Here is a 21,192-nt window from a genome sequence, read left to right as displayed (position 1 = left end):
GGTATACTGCACTGTCAGAGGGTCAGAACTGAGGGAGTGCTACACTGTCGGAGGGTCAGGACTGTGGGAGTGCTGCACTGTCAGACGGTCACTGCTGAGGGTATGCTGCACTGTCAGAGGGTCAGTACTATAGGAGTGCTGCACTGTCAGAGGGTCAGTACTGAGGGAGCACTGCACAGTCGGAGGGTCAGTACTGAGGGAGTGCCACACTGTCAGAGGGTCAGTTCTGAGCGAGTGCTGCACTGTCAGAGGGTCAGTACTGAGGGAATTCTGCACTGTCAGAGGGTCAATACTGAGGGAATTCTGCACTGTCAAAGGGTCAGTACTGAGAGAGTGCTGCATCTCCGAGGGTCAGTACTGAGGGAATTCTGCACTGTCAAAGGGTCAGTACTGAGGGAGTACTGCACTCTCAGAGGGTCAGTACTGAGGGAGTGCTGCACTGTCAAAGGGTCAGTACTGAGGGAGCACTGCACAGTCGAAGGGTCAGTACTGAGGAAGTGCTGCACTGTCAGAGGGTCAGTACTGAGGAAGTGCTGCACTGTCAGAGGGTCAGTACTGAGGGAGTGCTGCACTGTCAGAGGGTCAGTACTGAGGGAGTGCTGCACTGTCTGAGGGTCAGTACTGAGGGAGTGCTGCACTGTCAGAGGGTCAGTACTGAGGAAGTGCTGCAGTTTCAGAGGGTCAGTACTGAGGGAGTGCTGCACTGTCAGAGGGTCAGTACGATGGAAGTGCTGCAGTTTCAGAGGGTCAGTACTGAGGGAGTGCTGCACTGTCAGATGGTCAGTACTGAGGGAGTGCTGCACTGTCAGAGGGTCAGTACTGAGGAAGTGCTGCACTGTCAGAGGGTCAGTACTGAGGCAGTGCTGCACTGACAGAGGGTCAGTACTGAGGGAGTGCTGCACTGTCAGAGGGTCAGTACTGAGGGAGTGCTGCACTGTCAGATGGTCAGTACTGAGGCAGTGCTGCACTGTCAGAGGGTCAGTACTGAGGGAGTGCTGCACTGTCAGAGGGTCAGTACTGAGGGAGCGCTGCCCTGTCAGATGGTCATTACTGAGGGAGTGCTGCACTGTCAGAGGGTCAGTACTGAGGCAGTGCTGCACTGTCAGAGGGTCAGTACTGAGGGAGTGCTCAACTGTCAGAGGATCAGTACTGAGGATGTGCTGCACTGTCAGAGGGTCAGTACTGAGGCAGTGCTGCACTGTCAGGGTCAGTACTGAGGCAGTGCTGCACTGTCAGAGAATCAGTACTGAGTGAGTGCTGCACTGTCAGAGGGTCAGTACTGAGGAAGTGCTGCACTGTCAGAGGGTCAGTACTGGGGGAGTGCTGCACTGTCAGAGGGTCAGTACTGAGGGAGTGCTGCACTCTCAGAGTGTCAGTACTGAGAGAGTGCTGCTGTGTCAGAGGGTCAGTACTGAGGGACTGCTGCACTGTCAGAGGGCCACTACTGAGGGTATGCTGCACTGTCAGAGGGTCAGAACTGAGGGAGTGCTACACTGTCGGAGGGTCAGGACTGTGGGAGTGCTGCACTGTCAGACGGTCACTACTGAGGGTATGCTGCACTGTCAGAGGGTCAGTACTGTAGGAGTGCTGCACTGTCAGAGGGTCAGTAGTGAGGGAGCGCTGCACTGTCAGAGGGTTAGTACTGAGGGAGTGCTGCACTGTCAGAGGGTTAGTACTGAGGGAGTGCTGCACTGTCAGAGGGTCAGTACTGAGGGAGAGCTGCACTGTCGGATGGTCAGTACTGAGGTAGCGCTGCACTGTCAGAGTGTCAGTACTGAGGGAATTCTGCACTGTCAGAGGGTCAGTACTGAGGGAATTCTGCACTGTCAGAGAGTCAGTACTGAGGGAGCACTGCACAGTCGGAGGGTCAGTACTGAGGGAGTGCCACACTGTCAGAGGGTCAGTTCTGAGCGAGTGCTGCACTGTCAGAGGGTCAGTACTGAGGGAATTCTGCACTGTCAAAGGGTCAGTACTGAGAGAGTGCTGCATCTCAGAGGGTCAGTACTGAGGGAATTCTGCACTGTCAAAGGGTCAGTACTGAGGGAGTACTGCACTCTCAGAGGGTCAGTACTGAGGGAGTACTGCACTCTCAGAGGGTCAGTACTGAGGGAGTGCTGCACTGTCAAAGGGTCAGTACTGAGGGAGCACTGCACAGTCGAAGGGTCAGTACTGAGGAAATGCTGCACTGTCAGAGGGTCAGTACTGAGGAAGTGCTGCACTGTCAGAGGGTCAGTACTGAGGGAGTGCTGCACTGTCAGAGGGTCAGTACTGAGGGAGTGCCACACTGTCAGAGGGTCAGTTCTGAGCGAGTGCTGCACTGTCAGAGGGTCAGTACTGAGGGAATTCTGCACTGTCAAAGGGTCAGTACTGAGAGACTGCTGCATCTCAGAGGGTCAGTACTGAGGGAATTCTGCACTGTCAAAGGGTCAGTACTGAGGGAGTACTGCACTCTCAGAGGGTCAGTACTGCGGGAGTACTGCACTCTCAGAGGGTCAGTACTGAGGGAGTGCTGCACTGTCAAAGGGTCAGTACTGAGGGAGCACTGCACAGTCGAAGGGTCAGTACTGAGGAAGTGCTGCACTGTCAGAGGGTCAGTACTGAGGAAGTGCTGCACTGTCAGAGGGTCAGTACTGAGGGAGTGCTGCACTGTCAGAGGGTCAGTACTGAGGGAGTGCTGCACTGTCTGAGGGTCAGTACTGAGGGAGTGCTGCACTGTCAGAGGGTCAGTACTGAGGAAGTGCTGCAGTTTCAGAGGGTCAGTACTGAGGGAGTGCTGCACTGTCAGAGGGTCAGTACAGAGGAAGTGCTGCACTGTCAGAGGGTCAGTACTGAGGCAGTGCTGCACTGACAGAGGGCCAGTACTGAGGGAGTGCTGCACTGTCAGAGGGTCAGTACTGAGGGAGTGCTGCACTGTCAGATGGTCAGTACTGAGGCAGTGCGGCACTGTCAGAGGGTCAGTACTCAGGGAGTGCTGCACTGTCAGAGGGTCAGTACTGAGGGAGCGCTGCACTGTCAGATGGTCATTACTGAGGGAGTGCTGCACTGTCAGAGGGTCAGTACTGAGGCAGTGCTGCACTGTCAGAGGGTCAGTACTGAGGGAGTGCTCAACTGTCAGAGGATCAGTACTGAGAGAGTGCTGCTGTGTCAGAGGGTCAGTACTGAGGGACTGCTGCACTGTCAGAGGGCCACTACTGAGGGTATGCTGCACTGTCAGAGGGTCAGAACTGAGGGAGTGCTACACTGTCGGAGGGTCAGGACTGTGGGAGTGCTGCACTGTCAGACGGTCACTACTGAGGGTATGCTGCACTGTCAGAGGGTCAGTACTGTAGGAGTGCTGCACTGTCAGAGGGTCAGTAGTGAGGGAGCGCTGCACTGTCAGAGGGTTAGTACTGAGGGAGTGCTGCACTGTCAGAGGGTTAGTACTGAGGGAGTGCTGCACTGTCAGAGGGTCAGTACTGAGGGAGAGCTGCACTGTCGGATGGTCAGTACTGAGGTAGCGCTGCACTGTCAGAGTGTCAGTACTGAGGGAATTCTGCACTGTCAGAGGGTCAGTACTGAGGGAATTCTGCACTGTCAGAGGGGTCAGTACTGAGGGAGCACTGCACAGTCGGAGGGTCAGTACTGAGGGAGTGCCACACTGTCAGAGGGTCAGTTCTGAGCGAGTGCTGCACTGTCAGAGGGTCAGTACTGAGGGAATTCTGCACTGTCAAAGGGTCAGTACTGAGAGAGTGCTGCATCTCAGAGGGTCAGTACTGAGGGAATTCTGCACTGTCAAAGGGTCAGTACTGAGGGAGTACTGCACTCTCAGAGGGTCAGTACTGAGGGAGTACTGCACTCTCAGAGGGTCAGTACTGAGGGAGTGCTGCACTGTCAAAGGGTCAGTACTGAGGGAGCACTGCACAGTCGAAGGGTCAGTACTGAGGAAGTGCTGCACTGTCAGAGGGTCAGTACTGAGGAAGTGCTGCACTGTCAGAGGGTCAGTACTGAGGGAGTGCTGCACTGTCAGAGGGTCAGTACTGAGGGAGTGCTGCACTGTCTGAGGGTCAGTACTGAGGGAGTGCTGCACTGTCAGAGGGTCAGTACTGAGGAAGTGCTGCAGTTTCAGAGGGTCAGTACTGAGGGAGTGCTGCACTGTCAGAGGGTCAGTACAGAGGAAGTGCTGCACTGTCAGAGGGTCAGTACTGAGGCAGTGCTGCACTGACAGAGGGCCAGTACTGAGGGAGTGCTGCACTGTCAGAGGGTCAGTACTGAGGGAGTGCTGCACTGTCAGATGGTCAGTACTGAGGCAGTGCGGCACTGTCAGAGGGTCAGTACTCAGGGAGTGCTGCACTGTCAGAGGGTCAGTACTGAGGGAGCGCTGCACTGTCAGATGGTCATTACTGAGGGAGTGCTGCACTGTCAGAGGGTCAGTACTGAGGCAGTGCTGCACTGTCAGAGGGTCAGTACTGAGGGAGTGCTCAACTGTCAGAGGATCAGTACTGAGGATGTGCTGCACTGTCAGAGGGTCAGTACTGGGGGAGTGCTGCACTGTCACAGTGTCAGTACTGAGGGAGTGCTGCACTCTCAGAGTGTCAGTACTGAGAGAGTGCTGCTGTGTCAGAGGGTCAGTACTGAGGGACTGCTGCACTGTCAGAGGGCCACTACTGAGGGTATGCTGCACTGTCAGAGGGTCAGAACTGAGGGAGTGCTACACTGTCGGAGGGTCAGGACTGTGGGAGTGCTGCACTGTCAGACGGTCACTACTGAGGGAGTGCTGCACTGTCAGAGGGTCAGTACTGAGGGAGAGCTGCACTGTCGGATGGTCAGTACTGAGGGAGCGCTGCACTGTCAGAGTGTCAGTACTGAGGGAATTCTGCACTGTCAGAGGGTCAGTACTGAGGGAATTCTGCACTGTCAGAGGGTCAGTACTGAGGGAGCACTGCACAGTCGGAGGGTCAGTACTGAGGGAGTGCCACACTGTCAGAGGGTCAGTTCTGAGCGAGTGCTGCACTGTCAGAGGGTCAGTACTGAGGGAATTCTGCACTGTCAAAGGGTCAGTACTGAGAGAGTGCTGCATCTCAGAGGGTCAGTACTGAGGGAATTCTGCACTGTCAAACGGTCAGTACTGAGGGAGTACTGCACTCTCAGAGGGTCAGTACTGAGGGAGTGCTGCACTGTCAAAGGGTCAGTACTGAGGGAGCACTGCACAGTCGAAGGGTCAGTACTGAGGAAGTGCTGCACTGTCAGAGGGTCAGTACTGAGGAAGTGCTGCACTGTCAGAGGGTCAGTACTGAGGGAGTGCTGCACTGTCAGAGGGTCAGTACTGAGGGAGTGCTGCACTTTCTGAGGGTCAGTACTGAGGGAGTGTTGCACTGTCAGAGGGTCAGTACTGAGGAAGTGCTGCAGTTTCAGAGGGTCAGTACTGAGGGAGTGCTGCACTGTCAGAGGGTCAGTACTATGGAAGTGCTGCACTGTCAGAGGGTCAGTACTTGGTCGATTGGGATTGCGTACAGTGGGAATTAACAGGAAGGGATTTGGGGCCATTGCGATTGTGAACAATGGGAGTGAACGGGAAGGGGTTTGGGTCAATTGGGATTGTGGACAGTGGGAGTGAACGGGAAGGGATTTGGGTCCATTGGGATTGTATAGCGTGGGCGTGAACGGGAAGGGATTTGGGTCCATTGGGATTGTATAGCGTGGGCGTGAACGGGAAGGGATTTGGGTCCATTGGGATTGTGTGCAGTGGGAGTGAATGGGAAGGTGTTTGGAGCCATTAGGATTGTGAACAATGGGAGGGAATGGGAAGGGGTTTAGGTCTTTGGGATTGTATGGAATGGGAGTGAACGGGAACGGGTTTGGGTCCATTGGGATTGTATAGAGTGGGAGTGAACGGGATGGGTTTTGGGCCAATTGTGATTGTATATTGATTTATTGTGCAGCTGATGGGTCCGATTTTTATGTGTTTTTGCAGCTAGGAACAACATATCTGACAAACTGCAAAGCAGAATACAGCGGGATAGAGGATGTGGTGATTTTTGTTCGGTTTCATTAAGGTTTGGGGCCATCAATTATGGAAGTTATCTGATTTGCATATTGGGGTTTTAGCAACATGTTAGTCTCATCGCGATTGGTCCCCAGGGATCTCCACAGTGCAATTCCTGTCCAATAGCTGTCTCACGACACAGACTACAAATCCGGAAATATCAATCTCCACCTCTGCACCAATCCTGGCTGAGGCAGAGGGTCAACACTGATGGAGTGCTGCACTGTCAGAGGGTCAGTACTGTCGGAGTGCTGCACTGTCATAGGGTCAGTACTGAGGGAGTGCTGCACTGTCAGAGGGTCAGTACTGAGGGAGTGCTGCACTGTCAGAGTGTAAGTATTGAGGGAGTGCTGTACTGTCAGAGGGTCAGTACTGAGGGAGTGCTGCACTGTCAGGGTCAGTACTGATGGAGTGCTGCACTGTCAGAGGGTCAGTACTGATGGAGTGCTGCCCTGTCAGAGGGTCAGTACTGAGGGAGTGCTGCACTGTCAGAGGGTCAGTACTAAGGCAGTGCTGCACCCGTCAGAGGGTCAGTACTGAGGAGTGCAGCTCTGTCAGAGGGTCAGTACTGAGGGAGTGCTGCACTGTCAGAAGGTCAGTAGTGAGGCAGTGCTGCACTGTGTTGCTCGTTCTGGGTGAGTGTGCTTAACACTCGATTTGGCTCTGTTTCGTTACTTAACTCTGGAGTAGCCAGGTATCGTTAAGATACCGCCACAAGTTTCAAGGTCAAGTTCAAAGCAATAAACCATACACCAATTAGTAAGTTCAAACAACTGAGTTTATTATAATACAATTATAATACTACCCTTGCACACGCTAAGATGATTAAACTATTCCTACCAATAAATAAACCAATACTTATCTTAAAGGGGACTGCCGGGTCAGGGGACAAGGCCTCTTGCTCTGCACTGGTCCGCAGACTTCAGGTTGGTACGGGCTAAAAAGGGGTCAGGAGTGTCTATCTCTGGTAGCGATCGTTGTGAGACACTTACTTGCTGGCGGCTGCTGTCCGAAACCAATCCTCTCGGTCAAGATCTTCTTTGGTAAAAGCTGGTCGAGGGGCTGGTCCAGAGAGGAGGGCTGGTCAAGAAGAACGAACTAAGTGTGGGACCTGTCTTTTATAGGTCCTAGGGCTTTGCGCCCTTTTGGGCGGACCCTTTACCTGCTGGGAATCGACTGGGTCTCTTCCCAATCGATTTGTTTGAATCCCCCCAATACTGAGGCTGTCCCTCGGTTACTGGGCGGACCTTCAGGTGCTTTGTTTTCGAACCCTGCAGGTGCCGGGGTGTCTGGTTTCCCATACACTGTTGCAATCACTACTCTATTTGTGTCCATTGTCCCTGGGATCGTTCCATTACTATGTTAACTATCCCGGAGATTGCCTCATTAGTATGCGGAATGTTTGTTTCGGTGCTGTCTGCTCTCTTAGCAGACAGAATACACATTGGCTTGGTGCAGCTTGTGCTGCAAACATTGCCCATTTTAACCTGCAAGCTTTGCGTTCCTCCATTCTGTATTGAGGGAATGGCCAAATTCGGTGGCTACAACTGTCAGAAGGTCAGTACTGAGGGAGTGCTGCACTGTCAGTGGGTCAGTATTGAGGGTATGCTGCACTGTCAGCGGGCCAGTACTGAGGGAGTGCTGCACTGTCGGAGGGTCAGTACTGAGGGAGTGCTGCACTGTCAGAGGGTCAGTACTGAGAGATTGCTGCACTGTCAGAGGGTCAGTACTGAGGGAGCACTGCACAGTCGGAGGGTCAGTACTGAGGGAGTGCTGCATTGTCAGAGGGTCAGGACTGAGGGAGTGCTGCACTGTCAGAGGGTCAGTACTGAGGGAGTGCTGTACTGTCAGAGGGTCAGTACTGAGAGAATGCTGCACTGTCAGAGGGTCAGTACTGTGGGAGTGCCGCTCTGTCAGAGGATCAGTACTGAGGGAGTGCCGCACTGTCAGAGGGTCAGTACTGAGGGAGTGCTGCACTGTCAGAGGGTCAGTACTGAGGGAGTGCTGCACTGTCAGAGGGTCAGTACTGAGGCAGTGCTGCACGGTCAGAGGGTCAGTACTGAGGGAGTGCTGCACTGTCAGAGGGTCAGTACTGAGGGAGTGCTGCACTGTCAGAGGGTCAGTACTGAGGGAGCACTGCACTGTCAGCGGGTCTGTACTGAGGGAGTGCTGCACTGTCAGAGGGTCAGTACTGAGGGAGTGCTGCACTGTCAGAGCGTCAGTACTGAGGGAGAGCTGCACTGTCGGAGGGTCAGTACGAGGGAGCGCTGCACTGTCAGAGTATCAGTACTGAGGGAATTCTGCACTTTCAGACGGTCAGTACTGAGGGAGTGCTGCACTGTCAGAGGGTCAGGACTGAGGGAGTGCTGCACTGTCAGAGGGTCAGTACTGAGGGAGTGCTGCACTGTCAGAGGGTCAGTACTGAGGGAGTGCTGCACTGTCGGAGGGTCAGTACTGTGGGAGTGCTGCATTGTCAGAGGGTCAGGACTGAGGGAGCACTGCACAGTCGGAGGGTCAGTACTGAGGGAGTGCCGCACTGTCAGAGGGTCAGTACTGAGAGAATGCTGCACTGTCAGAGGGTCAGTACTGTGGGAGTGCCGCTCTGTCAGAGGGTCAGCACTGAGGGAGTGCCGCACTGTCAGAGGGTCAGTACTGAGGGAGTGCTGCACTGTCAGAGGGTCAGTACAGAGGGAGTGCTGCACTGTCAGAGGGTCAGTACTGAGGCAGTGCTGCACGGTCAGAGGGTCAGTACTGAGGGAGTGCTGCACTGTCAGAGGGTCAGTACTGAGGGAGTGCTGCACTGTCAGAGGGTCAGTACTTAGGGAGTGCTGCGCTGTTGGAGGGTCAGTACTGAGGGAGTGCAGCACTGTCGGAGGGTCAGTACTGAGGGTTTGCTGCACCGTTAGAAGGTCAGTAATGATGTAGCGCTGCACTGTCGGAGGGTCAGTAGTGAGGGAGTGCTGCACTGTCAGAAGGTCAGTACTGCACTGTCAGAGGGTCAGTACTGAGTGAATTCTGCACTGTCAGAGGGTCAGTACTGAGGGACTTCTGCACTGTCAGAGGGTCAGTACTGAGGGAGCACTCCACAGTCGGAGGGTCAGTACTGAGGGAGTGCTGCACTGTCAGAGGGTCAGAACTGAGGGAGTGCTGCACTGTCACAGTGTCAGTACTGAGGGAATGCTGCACTGTCAGAGGGTCAGTACTGAGGGTATGCTGCACTGTCAGAGGGTCAGAACTGAGGGAGCACTGCACAGTTGGAGGGCCAGTACTGAGGGAGTGCTGCACTGTCAGAGGGTCAGTAGTGAGGGAATTCTGCACTGTCGGAGGGTCACTACACAGGGAGCGCTGCACTGTCAGAGGGTCAGTACTGAGGGAGTGCTACACTGTCAGAGGGTCAGTACTGAGGGAGCGCTGCACTGTCAGAGGGTCAGTACTGAGGGAGCACTGCACTGTCAGCGGGTCTGTACTGAGGGAGTGCTGCACTGTCGGAGGGTCAGTACTGTGGGAGTGCTGCATTGTCAGAGGGTCAGGACTGAGGGAGCACTGCACAGTCGGAGGGTCAGTACTGAGGGAGTGCCGCACTGTCAGAGGGTCAGTACTGAGAGAATGCTGCACTGTCAGAGGGTCAGTACTGTGGGAGTGCCGCTCTGTCAGAGGGTCAGTACTGAGGGAGTGCCGCACTGTCAGAGGGTCAGTACTGAGGGAGTGCTGCACTGTCAGAGACCCGTACTGAGGAAGTGCTGCACTGTCAGAGGGTCAGTACTGTGGGAGTGCTGCATTGTCAGAAGGTCAGGACTGAGGGAGTGCTGCACTGTCAGAGGGTCAGTACTGAGGGAGTGCTGCACTGTCAGAGGGTCAGTACTGAGGGAGTGCTGCACTGTCAGAGGGTCAGTACTGAGGGAGTGCTGCACTGTCGGAGGGTCAGTACTGTGGGAGTGCTGCATTGTCAGAGGGTCAGGACTGAGGGAGCACTGCACAGTCGTAGGGTCAGTACTGAGGGAGTGCTGTACTGTCAGAGGGTCAGTACTGAGAGAATGCTGCACTGTCAGAGGGTCAGTAGTGTGGGAGTGCCGCTCTGTCAGAGGGTCAGTACTGAGGGAGTGCCGCACTGTCAGAGGGTCAGTACTGAGGGAGTGCTGCACTGTCAGAGGGTCAGTACTGAGGGAGTGCTGCACTGTCAGAGGGTCAGTACTGAGGCAGTGCTGCACGGTCAGAGGGTCAGTACTGAGGGAGTGCTGCACTGTCAGAGGGTCATTACTGAGGGAGTGCTGCACTGTCAGAGGGTCAGTACTGAGGGAGCACTGCACTGTCAGCGGGTCTGTACTGAGGGAGTGCTGCACTGTCAGAGGGTCAGTACTGAGGGAGTGCTGCATTGTCAGAGGTTCAGTACTGAGGGAGTGCTGCACTGTCAGAGGGTCAGTACTGAGGGAGCACTGCACTGTCAGCGGGTCTGTACTGAGAGAGCGCTGCACTGTCAGAGGGTCAGTACTGAGGGAATTCTGCACTTTCAGACGGTCAGTACTGAGGGAATTCTGCACTGTCAGAGGGTTAGTACTGAGGGAGTGCTGCACTGTCAGAGGGTTAGTACTGAGGGAGTGCTGCACTGTCAGAGGGTTAGTACCGAGGGAGTGCTGCACTGTGAGAGGGTTAGTACTGAGGGAGTGCTGCACTGTCAGAGGGTCAGTACTGAGGGTATGCTGCACTGTCAGAGGGTCAGTACTGAGGGAGAGCTGCACTGTTGGAGGATAAGGTACTGTGGGAGTGCTGCACTGTCAGAATGTCAGTACTGGACTTCCGGTGGCGGCGATGTCCGAGTGAACCGCACGTTCGGCGGGTTCTCACTCCGGCGGGGCTGAACAGCTGATTCCCCGCGATAGCGGGACCACGGGGGCGGCAGAAAGGCTGCCGTGAAAGAAGAGGAGAGTGGGCTGCAGCAGATGTAAGTGTGGGAGGCCAGCAGGTGAGGAAGAAAGAGAGAGAGACGGAGGCAAGGAGGTAGCTGACCTGAAGGGTAAGATGGCGGACCCACGGACCTTCCTTCCTCCAGGACAAAGGGAAAAAAAAGTTTGGAGTCGCTGAAGCGGGACAGCTTGGACCCACTTAAGATGCCCAGGAGGTAAAATTGAAGGAGCTGGGCGAAGGAAAGCGGCAGCGAAGGCGCTGAGTAGCGGGCTGCAGCACATGGAACAGCGGGATTCCAGAAGGCAGAAGAAGAAGGAGAAAAAGGGACAGAGACAAGGACCTGAAGAAAATTACCTGGGACCTAAGATGGCGGACACACGGACCCCAGACTCAGCAATCCAGCAGGCGCTGGATAACATGCTCCAGGTAATGAAGTCCAGTTTTGAAGCGCTGAAGCGGGACAGCTTGGACCCAATCCAGAAAGCGGTGGATCAGCTGAACCAGAGGCTGGACGCCCAGGATGTTAAAGTTAAGGAGCTGGGAGAGGCGGTGGAGGAGCAGGCGGATGCGCAGACGGTTGCAGCGCTAGAAGTGGACGGCCTGAAAGAGCGGCAGAGAAGACTGCTGGACAGAGTGGAGGAGCTGGAGAATAGAGTCCGCAGGAACAATCTGAGGATGGTCGGCCTCCCGGAGGGGGCTGAGGGAGCTGATGCTGCAGCGTTTGTAGCAGACCTGCTGAAGCAGCTGATGGGGGCCGAAGCCTTTCCGCGACCCCTGGAGCTGGAGGGGGCACACAGAGTGCAGGCCGGGCGGACCCCCCCGCCCGATAGTGATTAGGTTCCACAGGTTCGTGGACAAGGAGCGGGTGCTGCGGTGGGCAAAGAGCGCCAGGAGCAGCAAGTGGAACAACAATGTTCTCCGCATTTATCAGGACCTAAGCCAGGAGGTGGCTCGGCGGCGAGCAGCCTTTAAGAATGTCAAGGAGGTGCTGTTCAAGAAGCACGTGAAGTTTGGTCTGCTGTTCCCAGCTCGGCTATGGGTCACGCACCAGGGTCAACACCACTACTTCTCCGAGCCCGAAGAAGCGATGGATTTTGTGAGGGACCTGGGGCAGGTCCCGAAAGGAGGCCCCAAGGACGCGAGTTAGGGCCCGAGGATTTTTGTGGGAAGGAACGCCGAATGTGCCTGGACTGCTGCTCAACGGGTTGCTGGGCCAATGGGGCCAAACGGAACATTTGAGACTCTTTCCTTTGTTCATGGACATTTATGTGCTTTTTCTCTTTTTTATGTGGTTTTTTCTTTTTTTTTCTAGTTTGGGCTTTTTGTGCAGCTCGCGGAAGACACTGGAGCCGGCTTGCCCCAGTGGGTGGGGAGGAGGACGGGGAAACAAGGGGAATGGGACAGGAAGGCGCCGGAGTGTTGAGTCACCGGGCTAGCAGATTGGCTAGTCAAGGAAGTCAGATGGGGGGGAAGTTACAGCCAGTAGATGGCAGGGGTGGGGGTATCGGGGGATGGGGTTAGGGGAGGGGGGGGTTGTTCTGCTGACGGGAGAGGGACTTGAAATAGGCACTGGAAAGGAGGCCGAGGGTGGAGGCAGCCAAAGGGCGGGCCAGGAATGGCGCGACGCACGGGTCAGGGGCCGGCCCGAGAAAGGCTATGGCTGACCGGCGGGGTGGGGGGGGTGGGATGTGCCCCCCGACCAGGCTGATCACCTGGAACGTCAAGAGACTGAATGGGCCGGTTAAGAGGGCGCGGGTGTTCGCGCACTTGCGGGCCCTGAGGGCGGACGTAATTATGTTGCAGGAGACACATCTGAAAGTGTCAGACCAGACCAGGCTAAGGAAGGGCTGGATTAGCCAGGTCTTCCACTCGGACTTGGACTCGAAGTCCAGAGGGGTGGCAATCATGATCAACAAGCGCGTGCAATTTGAGGCAGAGGGCATATCCGCAGACAGGGGGGGCAGGTACCTGATGGTACGGGGCAGACTGGAGGGGAGAAGAGTGGTGCTGGTGAATATATATGCCCCGAACTGGGATGACGTGGACTTCATTAAAAGAGTGCTGGGGAAGATCCCGGACTTGGATTCTCGCAGGCTAATAATGGGAGGGGACTTTAACATGGTCCTTGACCCGACTTTGTATCGGTCGTGTCCCAGAACGGGTAGACTCTCAGCAATGGCAAGGGAGCTGAAAGGGTTTATGGAGCAAATGGGGGCAGTGGACCCCTGGAGAGATAGATAGCCAACAGGAAGGGGCTACTCGTTTTACTCGCACGTCCATAAAGTATATTCCAGGATAGATTTCTTTGTACTAAGCAGGGACTCTATGGGGGAGGTAAAGAACACGGAATACTCAGCAATTACCATTTCAGACCATGCCCCGCATTGGGTGGACCTGCAGTTCGGGGGAGCGAGTTATCAACGCCCGCAATGGAGGCTAGATGTGGGACTGCTGTTGGAAGAGGGGATCTGCGAGAGGCTTCGGAAATGTATAAAAAATTACCTGCAGGTGAATGACACTGGGGAGGTCTCAGCGGCGACCGTGTGGGAGGCGCTAAAGGCAGTAGTGCGGGGGGGAGCTGTTTTCAATTGGGGCCCACAGAGCCAAGGCAGACCGGGCAGAGATGGATAGATTGGTCAGGGAAATGGGTCGGATAGATGAAGAGCACGCGGAGTCCCCGGGGGAGGTTTTACTCAGGGAGAGGCAGAGGCTACAGGCGGAACTGGGGGCACTATCCACGAGCAGCGCCGTGGAACAGCTTAGGAAGGCGAGGGGAGTGGTGTATGAGTATGGGGAAAAGGCTAGCAGACTGTTAGCGCAGAAACTCAGGAGGAGGGAGGCGGCCAGGGAAATAGGTAGAGTGAGGGACGAGGGGGGGCGCAAAGTGGAGGATCCAGCAGAATTGAATAGGGTATTCCGGGACTTCTATCGTAAGCTGTATACTTCGGAGCCGCCGGAAGAACCGGAGGGGATGAAAATGTTTCTGGACGGTTGGGGGGGGGGGGGGGGGCGAGTGGAAGAGCTGGGGGCCCCGATTAGAGTACAGGAGGTATTGGGGGGCCTTAAGGCCATGCAGTCGGGGAAGTCCCCGGGGCCGGATGGATACCCAGTAGAGTTTTATAGGAAGTTCTCTGAGCTGGTGAGCCCGGTCTTGGCGAGGGTTTTCAATGAGACAAGGGACAGAGGGACCCTGCCGCCGACAATGTCACAAGCCACCGTATCACTAATATTGAAGCGGGGTAAAGACCCGGAGGTGTGCGGGTCCTACAGGCCAATCTCCCTGATTAATGTAGACGCCAAGCTCCTGGCAAAGGTACTGGCGGGTAGAATGGAGGACTGTGTACCGGAGGTGATTGGGGAGGATCAAACGGGGTTCGTGAAAGGTAGGCAGCTGGCGGCCAATCTGAGGAGATTGCTCAATGTGATAATGATGCCCCCGGCGGGTAGAGAGGTGGAGGTAGTGGTGGCAATGGACGCCGAGAAGGCCTTTGACCGGGTGGAGTGGGACTATCTATTGGAGGTGCTCGGACGGTTTGGGTTCGGGGAGGGATTGGTGGATTGGATCAAATTATTATATCAGGCCCCGAGGGCCAGCGTCAGGACCAACAGAGAAATGTCGGAGTATTTTAGGTTGTACCGAGGGACCAGGCAGGGCTGCCCGCTCTCCCCGCTGCTGTTTGCGCTGGCCATAGATCCGCTGGCGATTGCGCTGAGAGCCGCAGAGGGTTGGAAGGGGATGGTGAGGGGCGGGGTTGAACACAGGGTTTCTCTTTATGCAGACGACCTGCTCCTGTACGTGTCGGACCCAGTGGCCGGGATGGGAACTATACTGGGAATGCTGAGGGAGTTCGGCCAGTTCTCAGGATACAAATTAAATACGGTCAAGAGTGAAATGTTTGTGGTCCAGGTAAGGGGCCAGGAGAACAGATTGAGAGGGCTACCGTTTAGGCTAGTTGAGGAAAATTTCCGGTATTTGGGAATCCAGGTGGCACGAGACTGGGGCAGGCTGCATAAGTTAAATTTGGCCAGGGTGGTGGAGCAAATGAAGGGAGAGATTCGGAGATGGGATGCACTCCCGCTGTCGCTGGCAGGGAGGGTGCAGACTGTAAAGATGACAATCCTCCCTCGATTTTTGTTTATTTTTCAGTGCCTCCCGATCTTTATCCCACAGTCCTTCTTCAAAAGAGTTAACGGGCTGATCATGAGCTTTGTCTGGGCGGGAAAGTCTCCGCGGGTGAAGAAGGCGATGTTGGAGAGGAACCGCAGCGAGGGAGGGCTGGCTTTGCCGAGTCTGGTCAATTATTACTGGGCGGCAAACATCGCTATGATAAGGAAGTGGATGGTGGGTACGGGGTCTATTTGGGAGCGGGTGGAGGTGGCTTCGTGCAGGGGCTCCAGTTTGGAAGCCCTGGTCACGGCTCCTCTACCGCTGCTGCCGGCCAAGTACACCACCAGCCCGGTAGTGGTGGCGACCCTGCGGATATGGGGCCAGTGGAGGAGGCATGTGGGGGAGATGGGGGCGTCTGTCTGGGCGCCAATCTGCGACAACCATTGGTTTGCCCCCGGCAGAATGGATGGGGGGTTCCGAGTATGGCGGCGAGCAGGGGCGGGAAGGGTGGGTGATATGTTCCTGGAAGGGAGCTTCGCGAGTTTGAGGAGCTTGGAGGAGAAATTTGGGCTGGTAAGGGGAAATGATTTTAGATACTTACAGTTGCGGGACTTTGTTCGTAGACAGGTCCCATCTTTCCCGCGCCTCCCGCCAATGGGGATCCTAGACAGAATAGTCTCTGGGAGGGACAAAGGGGAGGGTAGAGTCTCGGGTATTTATAAGGTGCTCATGAGGGAGGAAGGGTCCCAGACAGAGGAACTGAAACTTAAATGGGAGGAGGAGATAGGCGGGGAAATGGAGGATGGGCTGTGGGCAGAGGCCCTGAGTAGGGTAAACTCGACCGCGACATGTGCTAGGCTCGGGCTGATCCAATTTAAGGTTGTTCACCGGGCCCATATGACGGTGGCTCGGATGAGCAAATTTTTCGGGATAGAGGACAAATGCGCTAGGTGCGCGGGAGGACCAGCGAACCATGTTCACATGTTTTGGGCATGCCCTGAGTTGAGGGGGTACTGGGAGGGATTTGCGGGGGTCATGTCCCAGGTGCTAAAAACAAGGGTGGTGATGAGTCCAGGGGTGGCAATTTTTGGGGTTTCGGAAGACCCGGGCGTCCAGGGGGAGAAAGAGGCCGATGTTTTGGCCTTTGCTTCTCTGATAGCCCGGCGACGAATATTATTGGCATGGAGGGACTCAAAGCCCCCGAAGACTGAGTGGTGGCTTGCGGACATGTCGAGTTTCCTGGGGATGGAAAAAATTAGGTTCGCCTTGAGAGGATCTGTGCAGGGGTTCACCCGGAGGTGGCAACCATTTATTGACTTCTTTGCGGGAGAGTGAGCGTCAGCAGGGGGTTGGGGGGAGTGGAGGGGGGGCGGTAGAGTAGAGTAGGAGGGAAAATATGGCGGGTAGTACCGATGGGAGAGGAGCGGGCTTGTGCAATATGTTACGGTGGAAGTATTGAAAGTACGTGGATGTTTGCACATTTTTGCCTTTTTTGCTTTCTTTCTGATGATGTCTGTAACTGTTTATAAAGCCAAAAACTACCTCAATAAAATTGTTTATTAAAAAAGTGTCAGTACTGAGGGAATTCTGCACTGTCAGAGGATCAGTACTGAGGGAATTCTGCACTGTCAAAGGGTCAGTACTGAGGGAATTCTGCACTGTCAGAGGATCAGTACTGAGGGAGCACTGCACTGTCAGAGGGTCAGTACTGAGGAAGTGCTGCACTGTCAGAGGGTCAGTACTATGGAAGTGCTGCACTGTCAGAGGGTCAATACTTGGTCGATTGGGATTGGTACAGTGGGAATTAACAGGAAGGGATTTGGGGCCATTGGGATTGTGAACAATGGGAGTGAACGGGAAGGGGTTTGGGTCAATTGGGATTGTGGACAGTGGGAGTGAACGGGAAGGGGTTTGGGTCCATTGGGATTGTATAGAGTGGGAGTGAATGGGATGGGTTTTGGGCCAATTGTGATTGTATATTGATTTATTGTGCAGCTGATGGGTCCGATTCTTATGTGTTTTTGCAGCTAGGAACAACATGTCTGACAAACTGCAAAGCAGAATACAGCGGGATAGAGGATGTGGTGATTTGTGTTCGGTTTCATTAAGGTTTGGGGCCATCAATTATGGAAGTTATCTGATTTGCATATTGGGGTTTTAGCAACATGTTAGTCTCATCGCGATTGGTCCCCAGGGATTTCCACAGTGCAATCCCTGTCCAAAAGCTGTCTCACGACACAGACTACAAATCCGGAAATATCAATCTCCACCTCCGCACCAATCCTGGCTGAGGCAGAGGGTCAACACTGATGGAGTGCTGCACTGTCAGAGGGTCAGTACTGTCGGAGTGCTGCACTGTCATAGGGTCAGTACTGAGGGAGTGCTGCACTGTCAGAGAGTCAGTACTGAGGGAGTGCTGCACTGTCAGAGGGTCAGTATTGAGGGAGTGCTGCACTGTCAGAGGGTCAGTACTGAGTGAGTGCTGCACTGTCAGAGGGTCAGTACAGGGTGAGTGCTTCACTGTCAGAGGGTCAGTACTGAGGCAGTGCTGCACTGTCAGAGGGTCAGTACTGAGGGAGTGCTGCACTGTCAGAGGGTCAGTACTGAGGCAGTGCTGCACTGTCAGAGGGTCAGTACTGAGGGGATTCTGCACTGTCAGAGGGTCAGTACTGAGGGAATGCTGCACTGTCAGAGGGTCAGTACTGAGGGTATGCTGCACTGTCAGAGGGTCAGTAGTGAGGGAATTCTGCACTGTCGGAGGGTCACTACAGAGGGAGCACTGCACAATCGGAGGGTCAGTACTGAGGGAGTGCTGCACTGTCAGAGGGTCAGTACTGAGGGAGTGCTGCACTGTCAGAGGGTCAGTACAGAGGGAGTGCTGCAGTGTCAGAGGTTCAGTACTGAGGGAGTGCTGCACTGTCAGAGGGTTAGTACTGAGGGAGTGCTGCACTGTCAGAGGGTCAGTACTGAGGGAGTGCTGCATTGTCAGAGGGTCAGTACTGAGGGAGCACTGCACTGTCGGAGGGTCAGTACTGAGGGAGTGCTGCACTGTCAGCGGGTCTGTCTTGAGGGAGTGCCGCACTGTCAGAGGGCCAGTACTGAGGGAGTGCTGCACTGTCAGAGGATCAGTAGTGGGGGAATTCTGCACTGTCGGAAGGTCATTACAGAGGGAGCACTGCACATTCGGAGGGTCAGTACTGAAGGAGTGCTGCACTGTCAGAGGGTCAGTACTGAGGCAGTGCTGCATTGTCAGAGGGTCAGTACTGAGGGAGTGCTGCACTGTCAGAGGGTCAGTACTGAGGGAGCACTGCACTGTCGGAGGGTCAGTACTGAGGGAGGGCTGCACTGTCAGAGGGTCAGTACTGAGGGAGTGCTGCACTGTCAGAGGGTCAGTACTGAGGGAGTGCTGCACTGTCAGAGGGTCAGTACTGAGGGAGTGCTGCACTGTCAGAGGGTCAGTACTGATGGAGTGCTGCACTGTCAGATGTTCAGTACTGAGGCAGTGCTGCACTGTCAGAGGGTCAGTACTGAGGGAGTGCTGTACTGTCAGAGGGTCAGTACTGAGGGAGTGCTGCACTGTCAGATGGTCAGTACTGATGGAGTGCTGCACTGTCAGAGGGTCAGTACTGAGGGAGTGCTGCACTGTCAGAAGGTCAGTAGTGAGGCAGTGCTGCACTGTGTTGCTCGTTCTGGGTGAGTGTGCTTAACACTCGATTTGGCTCTGTTTCGTTACTTAACTCTGGAGTAGCCAGGTATCGTTAAGATACCGCCACAAGTTTCAAGGTCAAGTTCAAAGCAATAAACCATACACCAATTAGTAAGTTCAAACAACTGAGTTTATTATAATACAATTATAATACTACCCTTGCACACGCTAAGATGATTAAACTATTCCTACCACTAAATAAACCAATACTTATCTTAAAGGGAACTGCCGGATCAGGGGACATGGCCTCTTGCTCTGCACTGGTCCGCAGACTTCAGGTTGGTACGGGTTAAAAAGGGGTCAGGAATGTCTATCTCTGGTAGCGATCGTTGTGAGACACTTACTTGCTGGCGGCTGCTGTCCCAAACCTCTCCTCTCTCTCGGTCAAGGTCTTCTTTGGTAAAAGCTGGTCGAGGGGCTGGTCCAGAGAGGAGGGCTGGTCAAGAAGAACGAACTAAGTGTGGGACCTGTCTTTTATAGGTACTAGGGCTTCGTGCCCTTTTGGGCGGACCCTTTACCTGCTGGGAATCGATTGGGTCTCTTCCCAATCGATTTGTTTGAATCCCCACAATACTGAGGCTGTCCCTCGGTTACTGGGCGGACCTTCAGGTGCTTTGTCTTCGAACCCCGTTGGTGCCGGGGTGTCTGGTTTCCCATACACTGTTGCAATCACTTCCCTATTTGTGTCCATTGTCCCTGTGATCGTTCCATTACTATGTTAACTATCCCGGAGATTGCCTCATTAGTATGCGGAATGTTTGTTTCGGTGCTGTCTGCTCTCTTAGCAGACAGAATACACATTGGCTTGGTGCAGCTTGTGCTGCAAACATTGCCCATTTTAACCTGCAAGCTTTGCGTTCCTCCATTCTGTATTGAGGGAATGGCCAACTTCGGTGGCTACAACTGTCAGAGGGTCAGTACTGAGGGAGTGCTGCACTGTCAGAGGATCAGTACTGAGGCAGTGCTGCTCTGTCAGTGGGTCAGTACTGAGGGAGTGCTGCACTGTCAGAGGGTCAGTACTGAGGGAGCACTGCACAGTCGGAGGGTCAGTACTGAGGGAGTGCCGCACTGTCGGAGGGTCAGTACTGTGGGAGTGCTGCATTGTTAGAGGGTCAGTACTGAGGGAGCACTGCACAGTCAGAGGGTCAGTACTGAGGGAGTGCTGCACTGTCAGAGGGCCAGAACTGAGAGAATGCTGCACTGTCAGAGGGTCAACACTGAGGGAGTGCTGCACTGTGAGAGGGTCAGTGTTGAGGGAGCGCTGCACTGCCAGAGTGTCAGTACTGAGGGAATTCTGCACTGTCAGAGGGTCGATACTGAGCGAGCACTGCACTGTCAGAGGGTCAGTCCTGTTTAGCGCAAAGCGTGTTGTTTTTCGCTGATAATTTCGAGTTGAACGGGGAAGCTGAGACCTGCTGATAAAGAGGAACAAGGGAGAGTGGTCTCAAGCAATATCTTAAAATAGTTGCAAATGTTCAGGAAATATCTAGTTAAAAACAGAAAGTGCTGGAAAATCGCAGGCACGTGTCTGAAACATTATCTCTGTGTCTCTCTCCATGGACACCGTCAGATCCGCTGAGCATTTCCAGCACCTTCCGATTTTCATGTTAACAATCATGAGCTTCCTCGTCCCCAGGAGGGACCCATCACCTCCCTCCCCTCCCCCCAGCCACCACACCCTTCCACACGTCTCAAAGCCTCTGGCAACCAATAAAGTACCTTATAAGAAGTGAGATCACTGTTGTCGTGTGGGAAACGCAACAGTCAATCCTGCTCCCAGCAAGATCCCACAGACAGCAACGTGATAATGACCCAGATCATCAGGTTTGTGACTGAGTTTGGTTGCCGGATAAATATGGACCGTGGGACGTCAGGGAGAACCCCCCCCCCCCCCCCCCCCCCCGCCTGCTCTTCTTCAGAACAGTGGCCCTTAGATCTTTTGCACCTACCCAAAAGGGCAGACAGGGGCCTTGGTTTAATGTCTCACCTGAAAGACGGGGCCTCAGTTGGAGGGTGTCGGGTGGGCTGGAGGGTCACAGGGTGGGGAGGAATCGGCGAGGATGGGGAGTGGGGGCCGTTCAGTCCTCTCCACATCACAGTTTTCCCTCTCTTCCAGTTGCTGCCAGAACGACAGATAATGATGGACAAAACGTCCCTGTGGAGACGATCTCTCATGGACATCTTCACCAAGGATGAGGGTGCGGTGACTGTGGTAAGTTCCTTTGGGAGTGTTAAATGGGGACAGCATAGAGGGAGCTTTACTCTGTATCTAACCCCGTGCTATACCTGTCCTGGGAGTGTTTGATGGGGACAGTGTAGAGGGAGCTTTACTCTGTATCTAACCCCGTGCTGTACCTGTCCTGGGAGTGTTTGATGGGGACAGCATAGAGGGAGCTTTACTCTGTATCTAACCCCGTGCTATACCTGTCCTGGGAGTGTTTGATGGGGACAGTG

At 54.6% G+C, this 21,192-nt stretch overlaps 1 protein-coding gene across 5 annotated transcripts in view; it reads left to right on the top strand.

The window, feature by feature from the left end:
* The window catches only part of LOC119974221 (rho GTPase-activating protein 32-like), a 223,389-nt gene that overhangs the window by 49,101 nt on the left and 153,096 nt on the right, over nt 1-21,192 (top strand). For 3 of the 5 annotated variants that reach the window (XM_038812981.1, XM_038812977.1, XM_038812982.1), the window contains exon 2: nt 20,855-20,950. In XM_038812981.1, coding sequence (XP_038668909.1) covers nt 20,876-20,950 — 75 coding nt within the window. In that variant the 5' untranslated portion in view covers nt 20,855-20,875. Of the gene's footprint in view, nt 1-16,724; nt 16,734-17,274; nt 17,365-20,854; nt 20,951-21,192 lie in introns of those variants that run through there. The other 2 variants (XM_038812979.1, XM_038812978.1) reach the window with 2 other exon arrangements.

This window comes from Scyliorhinus canicula, chromosome 12 (assembly GCF_902713615.1).
Source record: "Scyliorhinus canicula chromosome 12, sScyCan1.1, whole genome shotgun sequence".
NCBI classification, from domain to species: Eukaryota; Metazoa; Chordata; class Chondrichthyes; order Carcharhiniformes; family Scyliorhinidae; genus Scyliorhinus; species Scyliorhinus canicula.
This window is presented reverse-complemented; position numbering and strand designations above follow the sequence as displayed.